The 17968-nt window shown below is 30.2% G+C and overlaps 1 protein-coding gene across 4 annotated transcripts in view; it reads left to right on the top strand.

Moving 5' to 3' along the window:
• LOC145247448 (malonyl-CoA decarboxylase, mitochondrial-like) overlaps positions 1 to 17968 on the top strand; it is a 111577-nt gene that overhangs the window by 86476 nt on the left and 7133 nt on the right. For all 4 annotated transcript variants that reach the window (XM_080109233.1, XM_080109232.1, XM_080109234.1 and 1 more), the window contains 3 exons: positions 4361 to 4487; positions 7521 to 7679; positions 13040 to 13270. In XM_080109233.1, the coding sequence (XP_079965359.1) occupies positions 4361 to 4487; positions 7521 to 7679; positions 13040 to 13270 (517 nt within the window). The remainder of the gene's footprint in view (positions 1 to 4360; positions 4488 to 7520; positions 7680 to 13039; positions 13271 to 17968) is intronic.

Here is a 17968-nt window from a genome sequence, read left to right as displayed (position 1 = left end):
TATATATATATATAAACATTATATATATATATATAAACATTATATATATATATATATATAAACATTATATATATATATATATATAGACATTATATATATATAAACATATATATATAGACATTATATATATATATATATAGACATTATATATATATATATAAACATTATATATATATATATATATAAACATTATATATATATATAAACATTGTATATACATATATATATATAAACATTATATATATATATATAAACATTTTATATACATATATATATAAACATTATATATATATACATTATATATATATATATATATATATATAAACATTATATATATATATATATATATATATAAACATTATATATTATATATATAAATTATATATATTTATATATAAATATATATTTCTGTGTGCTAGGACGTTTTCATCTTAAATTCTATACAATTATACAGAATGTAAAAACTATGCATAAATAGAATTCAGCATTATAGTGAAATGAAATCAATCATTTAATAAGAAACCATAAAAAATTTATGCTCATTTTTCAAAGGAATATGCAAATTAGGTAACCTTCATGTAGTCGCTCACATATCAATGACTAAATATATTAAGAAGTCCATTTTAATAATTTTTAAATAGAAAAAGTAGGCTTTTAATATCAAAGTCAGAGTGAAAAAAGGAAAATCAACGATGAAACATGCTAGCATAGTATGCCCGCTGGTGGTAGATCACTTTTTGCTAATAGGCGGTCGGGCTGTGTTCACATAAATACTCGTAGCAGAAGTTATACTCGTCGACAGCGTTTCTAGTTGTTTTAGCTAATTAGGGAAAAGAATTGTATTTGCTACGGAATTTGAACACAACACGTACGTCTTTTCAGCCAAAAGTTAGAATATCTCAAAGTTGACGTTTTGTAGTACAAAGATAATTAAAGATAGAAACTGTGTTCAAACGCTATTTAATAGCGAAAGTATTAATTTCTTTTGTCCTGAAATTTGGAAAAAAATTGGATCAAAACTTTTTATGCTAGAGTCGTTAGAAATACTGACAAGCACTTATAAACAAACATGAGAAATTTTGTGCGTCATCGCGCACACAAAAAATCTATAAACACGTGTTCGTCAACTAACTTACGAACAAAGTATTCATTTTATTTATGTTATTTAGAAAACAAGTTTTTAATTATAAAAAGAATATTTAAAAAAAAAAATTATTTGCAAAAAGAATGACCGACAATGACCACGTTTTTAAATGAGTTCAAACAAACAAACCACTTATCCAGTTAAGTAAAAGAATAACTTTTATTGGGTTTGTTTTACAATCCAGAGGTATGAAAAAGTGGCCAAAAAACAAATATATAACTAACAAATAAATTTTATCAATATACCTCGATAAATTTTTGGTGTAAATGTTTTTTCTATTCAAAAACAAGTAGTGTCGAAGGTTACATGAGAACAAGAAAAAAATGTCTGCAATGTCTGTTGAAGTTTCGACAATGACATAAAAATAAAAAATTATACAAAACAGTGGTAGAAACTCCTCCGGTAATTGTCACGGTAATTTGAAGCTATTAAAAATTAAATTTTATTATCCTAAATAGTTTAATGAACTTGAAAAGATAATTGTAATCTGTACAAAATTTCCTTTCATTTGATATGTTACAAGCCATATTTTGTTTATAATTTCTCTGAATCGTGTCATGATGGCCATCTTGGATTTCCTGGTTGCCATCTTGGATTTTTCACGGTGTAATGATGACAAATGATAAAGTTCATCAGAATAACATTTTGCAAGATGATAAAGTCTTACCTTCCATTTTTTAAACTGTTTTTTTATGATGCTTCTACTGGAAGTTGTTAAAATGAAACTTAATTATGCTAATTAGTTTAATGTACGTGAGAACATAATTCTATCCTGTATAAAATTTCCTTTAATTTGATATGCTACAAGCCATATTTTGTTAATAATTTCTTTGATTCATGTTATGGTGGCATTTTGGATTTCCTGGTCGTCATCTTGGATTTTTCATGATGTTATAATTGCAAATGATAATGTCCATCAGAATAATGCTTCCTATGAAGACAAAGCCTTACCTACCATTTTTCTTAGTCGTTTTTATGATGTTTCTACTTAAAGCTGTTAAAATGAAACTGAAATATGCTAATTAGTATGCTAATTACTCCGTAAGTTACTAAGTAAAATGGTCATAAATAACGCCAACTGAACCGTCATGGTATTTTGATAATATGTTCAAAATTTCATCATAATATCTTAAAAAGATCTGAAGATACAGCTTTTTAAAAATGGGTTAGTCTGTAAATTGTGCAAATTTCCTACCATTTTCGGTCACAAGCTTATATGCATTTGAATAGGACTGACTTAAGGCAAAATGTCCAGTGAATCATGCATTTTTTATACTTTGAATGGTCATAACTCCAGTTCTAATGGATTGATTTTAAAAAAAACTAAAGATATTATTTGTTTTTTATGCTCTTTTCAATAATGCTTGATTTGAGTTTATTCAATCTAAAGAAAAAAAGATGGTGTGGTATGGCTATATATATATATATATATATATATATATATATATATATATATATATATATATATATACTAGCATGGATACCCAGCGTTGCCATGGTCGACATGAAGTTCGTTTCGCCACACCTGCTACACTAAGAATATTGAGCAGTTTTTCATTATTATATGTCAACTCTAGCATTACCCAACAAAAATTTCAAAAATAAAAGAACAAATGAAAATACGAAAATGTAAGGACGTGACAAACTCTCCACCATAAAGGATACAAAGAGAAGCTATTCTCCGGATATTGAGCACCTTTTTATGACTATATTCGAGTTGAAACAAATTTCTTTTATGCTACCTCAGTCTAGAAAGATTTGTTATTACAGTCTGTTGCAACAAAAACAAACTGTAAATAATTCAGTACCAAAGTAGAATTTGTGTTCACCGAATGTTTATGTTATAAAAATGATGAGTTATGACTTATTGCGTTATTAAAAGAAAAAAAAAAATAGTTAGAATGTCAAAAAAATGTGAAGAAAAAAACTGGTAAAAAAAAAACGTAAATGAAAGTTTTTTTTTTGTTTTTGTTTTAAATAAAGAATCATAGTTGAATTGAATTGTTTGTTTATTTTAAAATAAAAATTCACTGGACCACAACGTTAATTGCGGAATCACGGAAATTATTTTATTTAAACTAATTTAAAAAATAATGCATGAAAGTTTTTACTTTTAATATCCGCCGAAAAAGAAAAGAAAAAGAAAAAGAAAAACGTTCGTGCCTAAGGGAAATAACTCAAACCGATTCATAAAAAAATCGATGTCGGTAAAAATAAATTAAATTAAATATGTTATCAATATAAATCAAATTTAAATAATAAACTTAAATAGAACACTTAAAATAATTTTCTCACTATAAACAATAACTAATACACCACTATTTAATAAAGTCGATTTTCCTTAATGTAATATGCAAATGACGTCACCTCTTTAATCTTATATTTTGCAATAATCATAGTATATATAGGAATAATGGATTTTTGTATATATTAATGAATTTGTGGACAAACAGTCAGGAATGCGAATTTATATATATAGATATAGAGCAAGTGGATTTATAAAGAAATCGGATAAATTTTTATATAGAGACTTATCAGGGTATATGAAGCTCAACACTTGTGGATGGAGCATAATACAAGAATAATTCAAGATAAAACAAATATAAATATAGTTAAATTTATTTGTTAGTTCAATAAGGAAAACATGTAGTTTTTTTTTTTTTTTTTTTTTTTTTTTTTTACCCCAAACAAGGCAAAATGACACAAATCATAAGGGGCTACTATTTGGGACTTATTTGGCAAGGATGCTATGTAGGGAGTTGGGTAGTGAGATGTCTGTTCACAATTCACTTGAACTTCTGCATGTTAGTACATTCAGGCAAACAGGGACCTAGGAGGAAATTCCAAAATCTAGCAGTTTGAGGAAAGAAAGCTTTACGGCATCTAGGGATTTCTACAGTGTAGAGGTGGGATTTTGCTATTTGTCGGGGGTATTTATATAGTGCTTTGAGTATGTCTGAGCACTTACCATTAAAGTACTTGTAAATCAGGCACAGGGGTGCCACAAATAATTTGTTTTCAATTTGTGTTTTTGAGATTTTATTTATTTATTTTTTTTTTTAACTGATTGTAAAACGATTTCCAACCTTTAAAAAATATAAATATTTTGTAAATAATCTTTTTTTTTTCTTTTTTGACTGATTATTTGTAAAACAATTTCCAATCTTTTAAAAATGCAAATATTTTTTGAAGTATTTTTTTTTTTTTAATTGATAGTCCATCATCAAATCCCCTTCAAGAAAAACCAGTTCATTTGAAACTCTTATCACTGATGAACCAAATGTAGAAACTGTCAACAAAATATCCACTGCTGTATTTTATTCAATCACATCCACACAAAAAGGTATTTGCACTTCCTTCTCAAAAAGTTTATTTCACTTTCCTTTTTTTTCTTTCTAAATCCTAGCTTCTTCTTTATTAAAAAGTTAAAGGAAATAAAACTAAGACATATAAATGTATGGTGCAACTACTCTATAATATCAAAAATCAATGTAAAAAAATAAAACGACGGTATCTACTGACTTTTTGTGTCAATTTCAACTAAAAGCAACATCTACTTAACTGGCATGTCAGAAATACTTAAATATTATCGCATTATTTTTTTAAAAAAACATGAGTTTTCAATCTTTATCATAAAAAAGTTGCCATATTTCTTTGTGAACATGAACAGGGAGGTAACTCAGTTATGCGAAAAACAAGGCAAAATGCACAATTTATTTAAAAAAAAGATTGACAATAATTACATGCCATTTACCTCCCTTAGGAACTTTCCGGTGTTTTTTTAGTCAAACATTTTATTTTCGTAAAATTTTGTCAAAAAATGTTTTCTTCAATAATTTTTTTCTACCTTATCTTTTTTCGTAATTTTTGGATATATTCATTACTATAGCATGACATTTAAGTAGTGACCATTATTTTGCCTTGAAATTTAATTATTAATATTAAGAATTAAAAATTTTGCTATTATAGTGTAGTTGTATCATATCTACTTATAAACAACACTTTCTCTGTTTTTCTGTTTGTATTATGAATTTTTTCAATGGAGATAATTATGTGAAAACTTCTGTTATCAAATGGGACTGATATTGTCAACTATAAATACGACACATTGATCTTAACAAAAAGACCAAGAGCCATAAAAATGATTTTTTTGTAAACAGGCATTTTTAAATGAATGAAAAAATATCTATAATTATATATAGTGTGTTAGTCAATAGTTTTTTAAATAAATAATTACCAATATTATTATGGAGTCTATTTTCATGCTTGCCATTTATAAAAATGAAAATATATTTAATTTATTAATATCAATGTTTTAATTTAATCATACCAATAACATTATGAGGTCTGCAATGAACTGTTTAGGCCCGCAAAGTCTAGTCTATATAATAAAGTGTTAGTTTCTGTTGTCTGTTTACAAACTCGTTTTAGGATTTTAGAAATAATCTAATATATAAAATTAAGTCAGTTGGATTCTTAATTTTTGTCATCAGTAACTTTTGTTTTAATCAGTAGCCATTTTATTTTGTTGAACATTGGTCCATGTTGTTGAGAAAAATAAAATGTAATTAATTCCTTCGAGAAAATAATCCATCCGCCCACAAGCAAAACATTACCCATCGTCTGGTGGCTATTAATCTAGCTCTAAATGTTCTTTTTAACTGTATAACTTACTTTGTCCTTAGTATAAATCGATTCCAATTTTAAAAACTAATAGTTTTCTTTTAAATTACCTCCCTTAAAAATTAATGAACATCACATTTGAAAGGTTTTGGTAATTTATCTTTTCTTTTTTTTTAAAATTAAATCTATTTACTTGATTACTGTTGACATAGAAAAAAACTATTGCATATATATATATATATATATATATATATATATATATATATATATATATATATATATATATATATATCTCATTTATTTGTTTATTTTGCTTGCGGTACATTTTTGAGCGGATTGCATTACCTTAATGCTAATTGGGAATAATTTTTTCCCTTACCCATATGGTGATCTGAAATGGAGAGCAACATGAATATATTTTTTAAAATGTATTAGTTATGGACACATGTTTTGTTGTCATGGTCCTCAAGTTCAGCTGCACTGATGAGTTGTATGATGATGAAACATGTGTCCATAGCTAATATGTTTAATATATATATATTTATATATATATATATATATATATATATATATATATATATATATATTAAAAAAAAAAAAAATTTTTTATTAAATTTTCACCCCAAACAAGGCACATTGCCACTTTGATGTAGGGGGCTACTATCAGGGACATAAGCTACAGGGGTACTATGAGGGGAGTTGGGCAGCAAGATGTTAGTTCACATTACACTTGAACTTCTGCATGTCAGTACAGTTGGGGAAGCAGGAACCCGGAAGGAAATTCCAAAGTCTAATGGTTCTGGGGAAGAAACTACTGGATTAGAAGGCTCTCTTACATCTAGGGATCTCTACTGTGAAGGGGTGGGATTTAGCTGCTTGCCGGATTTGTTGAGGGTATTTACGTCGAGGAGGTACAAGTACTTGCAATTCGTCAGAGCATTCACCGTTAAAGTACTTGTAAAACAGGCAGAGGGATGCTACATTTTGTCAATGGGACAGAGACTGAAGCTTAGATGACAGTTCAAGACCTATCAGATTGGCGACTCTCTTTTGAACCTTGTCTAGGAGCAAGAGACTAGTAGCAGATGCACCAGCCCAAATATGACTACAATACTCCATACATGGGCGAATGGTTGCCTTATAGAGGTACAGGATACTTTTGGGTATTAGTAGTTTTCTAACATGGTAGAGAGAACCTACCTTCTTTGCAGCGGTCCTGGCAATGCTCTCAATGTAATTGTTCCAACTCATGTTTTCTGTGAACGTTAGGCCGAGGAGTTTAAAAGATGTACTTTCAGATAAAGAGTCTTTGGCCATTGCTACTGGTGGTAGAGAATGTTTCTTGTAATTATTGAAGGAAACAAGTTTAGTCTTGGCAGCATGTAATGTGATCATCCATTTTTGTCCCCATTCTACTACAGATTGGAGATCATCCTCTAGTGTTTCTGCCATATATATGATGAAAAAAATAAAATGGAAATAGTATTCCGACAAAATAAAGAAATAAAAAGGAACAAACCGTATTATGTGTTCATCAACGTTTATATATATATATATATATATATATATATATATATATATATATATATATATATATATAATATAAAACAATCTTTAAGGAATGCAAATCATTTTTGGTTGCAGACACCAAATATCCATTTTTACAAATTACTTTGTTTTTTGTTTTTTGTTTCTGTTTTTCTTGTTTCATTCTCAGTTTTTTTTCTTCTTTTTCCTTCTTTTTTTTTTCTAGGCCTCCAGGGTGTTGATCTTGGAAATTATTTAATCAAAAGGGTCGTACGTGAATTGCAAGCAGAATTCCCTCAAATGCGTAACTTTACAAGTCTCTCTCCAATTCCTGGCTTCAAAGATTGGTTGCTTAAAGAGATATCAAGAATTATTCAGAAACATCGTAAGATTTTTTTTTTTTTAAATTCTCAAAGTTTCATGTTTTTCTTCATCATTCCATGAATAAATGCAAAAGTTGGGTCTATTTCTCGTATTCGTGCTAAAAGCATAACAACTTATATCAAGTTAATTAAACTTTATATAGTACAATAATACCATTAGATATGAATGCACTAAAATATGATTTTTTTATATATATGATAATAGATTGTACGTAGATTTATGCCCTAAAATACGTCTTCAACAATTGCGCGATGCTAAAAAAATAAAACCAAATGAAAAAAAGAAAAAAATTCCAAAAGGACCCCCCCCCAAATGGAAAGCAAGAAAAAAAAAGTGTATGTGTGTATTGTGAACTAGACTATGCTGTCTCCCCCCCCAGCTCACCTTCATTAGCCACTCATCCTTGTCTCCAGTTGGTTACAATTTTATTCTTTATTTTTTTTTATTCTTCCTTTCACATACATTAAGAGTTAAATATTAAGTATTTACTGTCCATTCAACCTTTTTTATTGCCTCTTTTTTAGTTACCTTACCATGTGTGTGTGTATGAGTGTACGGCATAATCTGTACAGCATAATCATTTTGACACACCGATTCTCATCAGATCACCAAAGTTAAGCAACATTGAGCTTGGCTAGTATCAGATGGGTGACCATTTGGGAATTCTAGGTGCTGTATGTGCTTTCTGCTCATCTCGGCATTGTTTCCAGTCATCCCGTACATCCACTTGCCACTGGTATTTAACAATGTTGACTAAGGAGAGGTGTGGTTGGAGATTGTGCAACTCTTGCCACAAAAATTTCATGCGCAGGCATCCTTACAGTGATAAAACAAACATCACAAAAAAAAATGAGTAAAACAAACATCACAAAAAAAATGACTAAAACAAACATCACAAAAAAAATGACTAAAACAAACATCACAAAAAAAAAATGACTAAAACAAACATCACAAAAAAAAATGACTAAAACAAACATCACAAAAAAAATGACTAAAACAAACATCACAAAAAAATGACTAAAACAAACATCACACAAAAAATGACTAAAACAAACATCACAAAAAAAATGACTAAAACAAACATCACAAAAAAAATGACTAAAACAAACATCACAAAAAAAATGACTAAAACAAACATCACACAAAAAATGACTAAAACAAACATCACAAAAAAATGACTAAAACAAACATCACAAAAAAAAAATGACTAAAACAAACATCACAAAAAATGACTAAAACAAATATCACAAAAAAATGACTAAAACAAACATCACAAAAAAAATGACTAAAACAAACATCACAAAAAAATGACTAAAACAAATATCACAAAAAAAATGACTAAAACAAACATCACACAAAAAATGACTAAAACAAACATCACAAAGAAATGATTAAAACAAACATCACAAAAAAAAGTGACTAAAACAAACATCACAAAAAAAAATGACTAAAACAAACATAAAAAAAAAATGACTAAAACAAACATAAAAAAAAAATGACTAAAACAAACATCACAAAAAAAATGACTAAAACAAACATCACAAAAAAAATGACTAAAACAAACATCACAAAAAAAATGACTAAAACAAACATCACAAAAAAAATGACTAAAACAAACATCACAAAAAAAATGACTAAAACAAACATCACAAAAAAAATGACTAAAACAAACATCACAAAAAAAATGACTAAAACAAACATCACAAAAAAAATGACTAAAACAAACATCACAAAAAATGACTAAAACAAACATCACACAAAAAATGACTAAAACAAACATCACAAAAAATGACTAAAACAAACATCACAAAAAAAATGACTAAAACAAACATCACAAAAAAAGTGACTAAAACAAACATCACAAAAAAAAGTGACTAAAACAAACATCACACAAAAAATGACTAAAACAAACATCACACAAAAAATGACTAAAACAAACATCACAAAAAAAATGACTAAAACAAACATAAAAAAAAAGACTAAAACAAACATCACAAAAAAAAGTGACTAAAACAAACATCACAAAAAAAAATACACCGAATACACCGACTTCCCCCTCTGCAGAGGGTAAAAGTCCTTCTATGGGTCCACTTGTTGGCCATAGATAGCAACTCGTAATGCTCTAGAAGAGGATCCTGGTGGCTGAGCACCTCGCGACCCGGGTCCAAGTGGCCGTGAGTTTGCAACACTCCACTTTGACCTATACTTTGGCTAGAGGGGCAGTCAGAGAAACCCAATCCGATTAATCGGCTAGTCATGACAAGTCCTAATAACAAAAAGAGAAATACAAATACTTCAAGTAAAAACACATATACAAAAAAAAAAAACACATACTTGTATTAAAAAGTGATGGCAAGAGCCAATCAGATAGTGAAATCAGATGCTACTGACAACAAACCCCTTTATTATATCTTGCTGGGGCCAAAGAAATAAGAAAATTGTCACAAGTAACTGCACCCACTGTTTGAGTATAACATCCTTTGTTTTCTTGAGATGCTTGGGTTTCTCTCCAACCATCTCCCAACATAGGGATCTGAGGAAGTTGAGGAGCAAGGATGATGAAAGAAAATATTACTTCATATGGCTTCCAAAAAAAATCAAAAGACCTCATCCAGATTCAAACACAGAAATGAAAACACAATCTTTCCTGTGTATATAATCTTAGAATCGCAAGACTATACACAAATAACCATAATGTCTCCATTTTTCGAAAAAATTATAAACGAAAACCTAAACACAAAGCAAATAAAAAAATTTTAAAAATGGAACCCTACTTGTACAATTATCTACTAAAAATAGTGCAGAAAAAATTTTCCATGATATAAACATCAAAACCTACCATCACAAAAGGAGTCATTAAATGTCCAGAATTAAACAACTGCTTCTGAGAAGAAATAAAACAAACCTAAAAAAACAAGTTATAGACATTAAAAGAATTACAATAAAAAGAAATGGACAAACAATAAACACAAACACATATTAACCTTCGATACTTCTGCCTTGTTTACTGAAGTCAAAATTGGATATATTAACATTAAAGTAGAAACATATATCCCCAGACAACAGAATGCTCAAGACTATTAAACAGGAATCAGAAAAAAACAAACTGAACTTTAAAAGTAATAATGAGGAAGAATGCAACAAATCTTTTACCATTCATGAACTAAAGGATTCGTTAAAAAAAAAAAAAAGCCAATAACACAGCTGAGGGACCAGATGAGATAACATGAATTCCTAAAACAACTATCAGATCAACCATTAAAGTATTTACTTTCCATTCTTAATGACATCTAGATCAATGGTGATTTTCTAGCTATATGGAATCCAAATTCCTTAACATTGAGGAAAAATACCCAAACCATGAGCATATTTGCACAGACGGTTCCAAAAACAGCAACTGAACCGAGTGTGAAGTAGTATCTAATAACATTACAGAAGCGACTACCAAATTATGCTTTAATTTTTAGTGCTTAAGTCACAGCTATAGACCTCACTCACAATAAATTTATAATTTTTACAGCCTCCCTATTAGTACTTGAATCCTTAAAGAACCAAAAGTTAAATTATCCGCTACTCATCAACCTATTACAAAGAATACATACTCTTTGATAAGACAAAAATATCAAATTCTGCTGGATCCCCAGTCATTTTGGAATTCAGGGCAATAAAAAAGCTGACATTGTTGCCAAAAACGCACTAAAGCTCAATATAAGCAATATAAAAATTCCACACTCGAACTACAAACAACTAATTAATAATCTCATAACAAAGAAATGGCAAGAATAATGCAATAACCGACAAAATAACAAATTTTTCAAAATCAAATGCACAATAAAAGAACAATTACCAGATTTAAGAAAATCACGTAGGGAGGAAGTGGTTTTGTCCTGCATTCGCATAGGACACGCACATAATCCATTCCTTCCTGTTAAAAAAAGAAGACTCTTCAAAATGTTTGGCATACCAAGAACCCTTTAAGATAAAACACTTTCTTTTGGATTGTGGCGATCTTGCGCATATCCGGCAAAATTATTACAATGTCAACAATATAAAAGAACTATTTAAAAAAATGAATTCTAACAAAATACTAATATTTCTGAAAAAAGTAAATTAATACAAAAGAATATAATTTTAACTCAATCTATTTTGTCCTGTTAGACACCGCCAAAGAATTTGCTACCCTATCTCTCTACTTTTGCCTTATAACAAAGAAAACATAGAAATATTGTCACATATTACCTCGCATATATTATACTCTGAAATCCAGTATTATAGCCTTAAAACTACCCACCCAGACCCACCCCTTTCGCCTTAAATCATCACCATAATATCCCTCCCAAAAGTATACACTAATTCATAGTGCTGTTGTCGCCGCGGTTGCATCTGTAAAAAAAATGCCCCTCCATAGATAATAGACACCTTACACACCGTTAAAATAGAACTACCACCCATCCACGCTATACCCCAACTTTAACCCTAAAACATACACTACATACATTTAAGACTATGATAAAGACTCTATACACCTTTCTGCATTACATTATATATAATACGCTCATCCTTTATCTAGAATTCGACCCCCCCAACATCATCTATAATTTTATTTGATCTATTTCGTTCCTAACGAATCCAACGCTAGACGCTGCATCCCCACTATGTTACCTAGCATCTTCTCTACTCTTCTGATGAGAAGCATTAGACACCGAAATGCCTTAGCATAAAGAGTCGCTTCTATCCCCCAACTAATTGATTGTATTCCCTTATTGAATAAATGAACTACTCTATATCCACCAATATATAGTTCTGTGATTTCATTTCCCACTCCTATTGTTTTCATATATAAGCTCCAATGATACTTGTTGGGCTTTATAATGTCCAGATAAATCTTCTCTTATAGAATTGAGCTCACTCTTTTCCTCTAACGCACTAAGCTATATATATATATATATATATATATATATATATATATATATGAAGAAAACAAAATTGCATCAGTTACAATATTTATTATTTTTTTATTATATTGATAGGTTCCAATTTTAAAGAGAATACTTATAATCATCTTTAAACTTCTTTTTATACCTGGTACACAATTGTGAATTACTACTTAGGTCTTTTACATGGTCATGGCTGACAGAACGAGAACATGATATCCTTGTGGATTAAATAAAGAGTTCTGTTTGAAATTCCATACAGATTTCTGAGTTCGACAAAAAGATTCCTATGTTCAACAAGATACACCTGACAAAGGTCGGAGGTTACATTGGCCGAAACGTGAAAACAACACTAAAAATAAGAACAGTAGTTTAATGAATCCAAATCAATAAAATTTGAAAACCTGCATCTTTTTTTTCTTTCCAGAATCTGGCGAGGGTCTTGAAATGTCTTTGTTTTTGACGACAGAGGTTGAGCAGATGGAGGATCTGGATTTGACGACTGTATCGGGACTGGAAAAATTTCGGAAACTCCTGCAGTTGAACAGTTGGGCCCAGGATGAAAAGTTAATACGACAATTGGAAAAAACCCTGATGAGATTGTGTGCCAGATATCTTTACATAGAAAAGAGGCGAGGATATGCGCTTAACCCTGTCGGTAAGTTCTCGGAGAATTTTAACCCCGTGTTTGTCTGGTGGGAAACATTGCTAAATTTTGTCCTGTGAGTGTAATTTTATTATGTTTTCCTTAATAAACATTGTTCTTTATATTGTTTTTATAGAGAATTAACGTGGGAGACAGAGACCAATGTTCTTTTATTATTGAATTAGTTTGGAGATGAGTAAATTGTATAATTTTTATTTAATTATTTGGATTATTACCCTCATTTTCTAGCTGTTGTTTCGGTTAATTATTCCTCTGGCCTTCGTCAGGTTAATAATATAACAATTGGTACAGACCCGACAATTGGAAGAACAATTAGATTTATAACACCAAAAAAATCCAACCTTGATTGCCCTTAGGAGCGCGTGGTGCAGTGGATAGAGGTGCGGAATATCTACGATTCCAGGTGAGCATTGTCTAGAGGTAGCGGTTTCGATCCCATCCAAAGCCGGTCAGAGTATTAGTTAACCAAACCGTGGTGAGATGACAACAACTATTGAAGGCAGCAGTTACTGTGGATGTAGTTGGAAGATTCGACATTTCTATCCCGTTGCGGTTAACCTGATGAAGGCCAGAGGAATAATTGGCCGAAACGTGAAAACAACAACTAGAAGATGAGGATAAATGTCCAAATAATTAAATAAAAATTATACAATGTTCTTTTAGTTAATTATTTAGTTAATTTCTTTTAGTTAATTATTTAGTTAATTTCTTTTAGTTAATTATTTAGTTAATTATTTAGTTAATTTCTTTTAGTTAATTATTTAGTTAATTTCTTTTAGTTAATTATTTAATTATTTAGTTAATTTCTTTTAGTTAATTATTTAGTTAATTTCTTTTAGTTAATTATTTAGTTAATTTCTTAACTGGACTGAAATGCTGACATACAGACAGAGATATCAAGGTAACATTTTGCAATTTATCTTTAGTTGACTTTTGACAACTAAGTATTTTCATTTACTGGCCAAATAGAAAAGTTACTAGCCAAACCATGTGATTTTTGGAATATGAGATCTTCGTTCCATGACAAGTACATACATCATAAAGATTTTTATGCTTTTTTTTTTTTAAATAAGTGTAATTCTAAATGTGCACCAAATTTTATGTTGAGATTTGAATTTCTTCAGATGTTTTTTTAAACAACCTTCGTTAAAAAAAAGTGAATATTGTTCTATTAAAACATTTATTGATGAATATTTTTGAGATGAGGATTAATAATTATTTTTTTGAATTGTTTGGACTATGATTCTCATCTTGGTTGTTGTTTTTCACAACGTTTCGGCCGATGTAACCTCCAATCATCTTCAAGTGCATTCACACAGGATGTTATTGGTGAATAGTTAGAAATTTAAAACGGCAAATAGCAACAAGTCTATTTCTTTTTTTATTAATAAATAAATTAATAATTAATTGGTTAGGAAAGCAAAAAATTCAAACATTTATTCACTATTCACCAATAACATTCAGTGTGAATACACCTGAAGATGGCTGGGGGTTACATCAGCCGAAACGTTGTGAAAAAAAACAACCAAGATGAGAATAATACAAATAATATACAAATTATACAAAAAAATAAAACTTTCATTGTTAAAATAATTTGGCTTTGCCCGTTTTATTTAAAAAAAAAAAAGAAGGTTGAAAAGATGTTTTTCACTCAGTAATGAGCTTTAGAAGATTGCCGTTGAAGAAAACAATCGGCAAAAGATAAGCATCTCGTCATTTCTAGTCATCACATAGAAAAATCACATGCAAATGCCACTGTTTCACTTGCAACGTAAAGACTCGTTCGTATGAAATAGCTTGCATATTCTTTTCAAAGATTACTGTGACTTGCAAGACCTGGTTTTCTCAAGCATATTTTACTACGGTCAACACAGACCAAATCACGGATAATTCCAACCATTTTATTTGGCATTTCTAAGTCCCTTTTTCAAATTTTTCTCTTAGAAAGATGGTCATTGATTGATGGAGATCCGTGGTCGAAGTGGCCTCCGTTCAGTCTCGAAAGACAATGGATACTCCCTTAAGGGTAGCTAAATGTGTAATTGTGAAGCAAGGGGTGCTCAATCTCCAACCACATCTCCTCTGAATCGGCACTGCTTGAGTCTAGTGGCAAAGAGAAGTCCAGAACGGCTGGAAACAATATTATTATTAGGGCTATGACGCAAATATTCTTTTCATTGTTTTGACTCTCGAGTATATATCCGGCACAGTTAGACACAGTTAATCAATCGAGAACCACATCACTCTATATGAAAACATAAGGTATTAACTGATATATACTCGAGAGTCAAAATAATGAAAAGAATATTTTCTTGTCATCGCCCAAATCATGATAAATGGAGAGCACCTAGAATTCTCAAATGCTCATCCATTTTATTACAGACCAGGCTTAACGTTGCTTAACTTTGGATATCTAACGGGAACCGGTGTATCAATGTGATTATGTCATACCATATAATCAGTATTGATCAGTATATTAGTATTGAAAGAATAAGAACCATTTTACTGTCAGAATTTTTTGGACGGCAGCCAACATTATCTATTATTGGTTTATTATAAAAAATATATTTATCTTGGTTTGAAGAGTAAAAAAAAATCACAAAAAAAAAATCCAAAAATTTTTGTTTGCTATCAGCTGTTTTTTATTCAAAAAAATTTTTAAATCTTAGTTTGGCCAAATAAAAAAAAAGAAATCACAAAACAGAAAAAAAATCATTAAAATATTCAAAAATTTTTGTTTGCTACCAAAATTCCAAAATAAATATTTATTCATGAAACTTACAATGAGTGTGTTTTTTAATTTTAATTTTCTGAACGTTTCGTAAAACTTGTCTGATAATCATTCATTGAATTTTTTTTTTTTTTGTAACAACACAAAGAATACTCTTTTTTTTAAATTAATTCCTAATAGCAGAAATATGTTTTTCATTGAAAAAATTGTCCAGTGTTTGCTCAAAAAACAAAATAAAAAAATCCTGAAACTTTTGTTTAGCCGCTTCTGGCATTTTACATAAACTGCCTGAAAAATTCTGATGATAGCACAGTCCTTATTCTGCATAAGTACCAAAACTAGTGTTGTCGGGGAAGAGTATACCACATAAGGTTCCAGTAACAAGCACATTATGCCCGAGTTCAGTATTGAATATCTGTGATCAAAACCATCTGAAGTTAAAGATCTATGAGACTGTTGTGAGACTTGTCGCTTTGTATCGCTTTGAGTGCGTACCAACAACGAGAAAGGTGGAGTAAAGATTTGCTGTTATGGAAATCAAAATGTTCCAGTGGATGCCGAGAATTAGACTGCACAACCACGTCTGCAGCGAGGGCAGGATCAGAGAATGGTGACTCAACAACGCTACCATCATGAAACTTGCTTTTGTATAAAACCATGTGGTCCCCCGCTTGATATCGATCACCGACCCCAACGTTGTGTGTCTTGGATGTCTTCTCTTTCATTTTCTCTTCTGGCCGTGTTGTTGTCTCTCATATTGGTTGTTCTTGACTGCATCTTATTTTCTTGTTGATTTATTTAAGTTTAATATTTTCCATTTTGAATCTACAATGTATTTAAAATCAATGTTGTCTATTTTGCCCATACTTTTGTATAATATTGACTTTTTTTTTTTCTCCTCTTCTGATGGGAAGCATTTAGCTTTAAAATGCTATGGTTTAAAAAAGACCCTTTTCCTTACTTTAACCATTTTTAACTTTAATGACATGATAATGTAATAAAGTTTATGAAACTAATCCTTATCTCCTTATCTTTTCATATGCACACACACACCATTTGGGTGGTCGAGTTTTGATCCTGGCCTGAGGTAGTTGTTTGTCTAGCCGCACTGATGAGCTGTGATACAGCGAAACAGTACTGTATGTGGATGAATATAATGCTCCCTATCTTGGGTTGAGCATATTGGGAAGTGATATACAATCTGCCATTAGCATATTGGGTGATGCTTTTTGTGTAAACAAATTGAGCTTAGGCATTTGGACAATGTCAAAGCATTGTTAATTCACTGCCTGCACAGCAGCAGCCAAATAGCACAATGGTTAGAAGCTCCGAATGTTGTTTGAGCGGTCAAGTATCGATCCTGGCTTGAAGTAGTTGTTTGTCTAGCCGCACTGATGAACTATGATACAGTGAAACAGTACTGTATATGGATGACTATATATATATATATATATATATATATATATATATATACTAGCATTTCAGCCTAGTGTTGCCCGGGTGTTTTGAGGTGTACGTTGAGCAAAAAAAAAAAAGGTAAATTTTTTAAATTTTGACCCCTATTATGACCCCTTAACATTTATTGTTTTGGGCTCAAATCAAGTTATTAAGTTAGATCCATGTCCAAGGAACCTATATCTAAAATTTCAAGTGTTTAGACCACAAAATTGTCGGAGGAGTTTGGTAGAGTTCTCAAAGGTAAAATCGTTGAACTTTGACCCCTTAACAGCCAAATTTCTGTCTGAAAACCGATCACATAGATTTTTCCAAATCTCAGTACACTGTATATCAAATTTCGAGTCTGTCGACTTTAAATTGACAGAGCTATTGCGTAGGGAAATGTACACAGACAGACACACAGATACGTTCACTTTTATATATATGCTAGCATTTCAGCCCGGTGTTGCCCAGGTGTTTGGATGTGTATGTTGAGCAAAAAAAAAAAAAAAAAAAGTGGT

Source organism: Euprymna scolopes, chromosome 25 (assembly GCF_053919585.1).
Source record: "Euprymna scolopes isolate OS-2025 chromosome 25, ASM5391958v1, whole genome shotgun sequence".
Lineage (NCBI taxonomy): Eukaryota > Metazoa > Mollusca > Cephalopoda > Sepiida > Sepiolidae > Euprymna > Euprymna scolopes.
The sequence above is the reverse complement of the archived record's forward strand: the minus strand, read 5'-3'. Positions and strand labels throughout refer to the sequence as shown.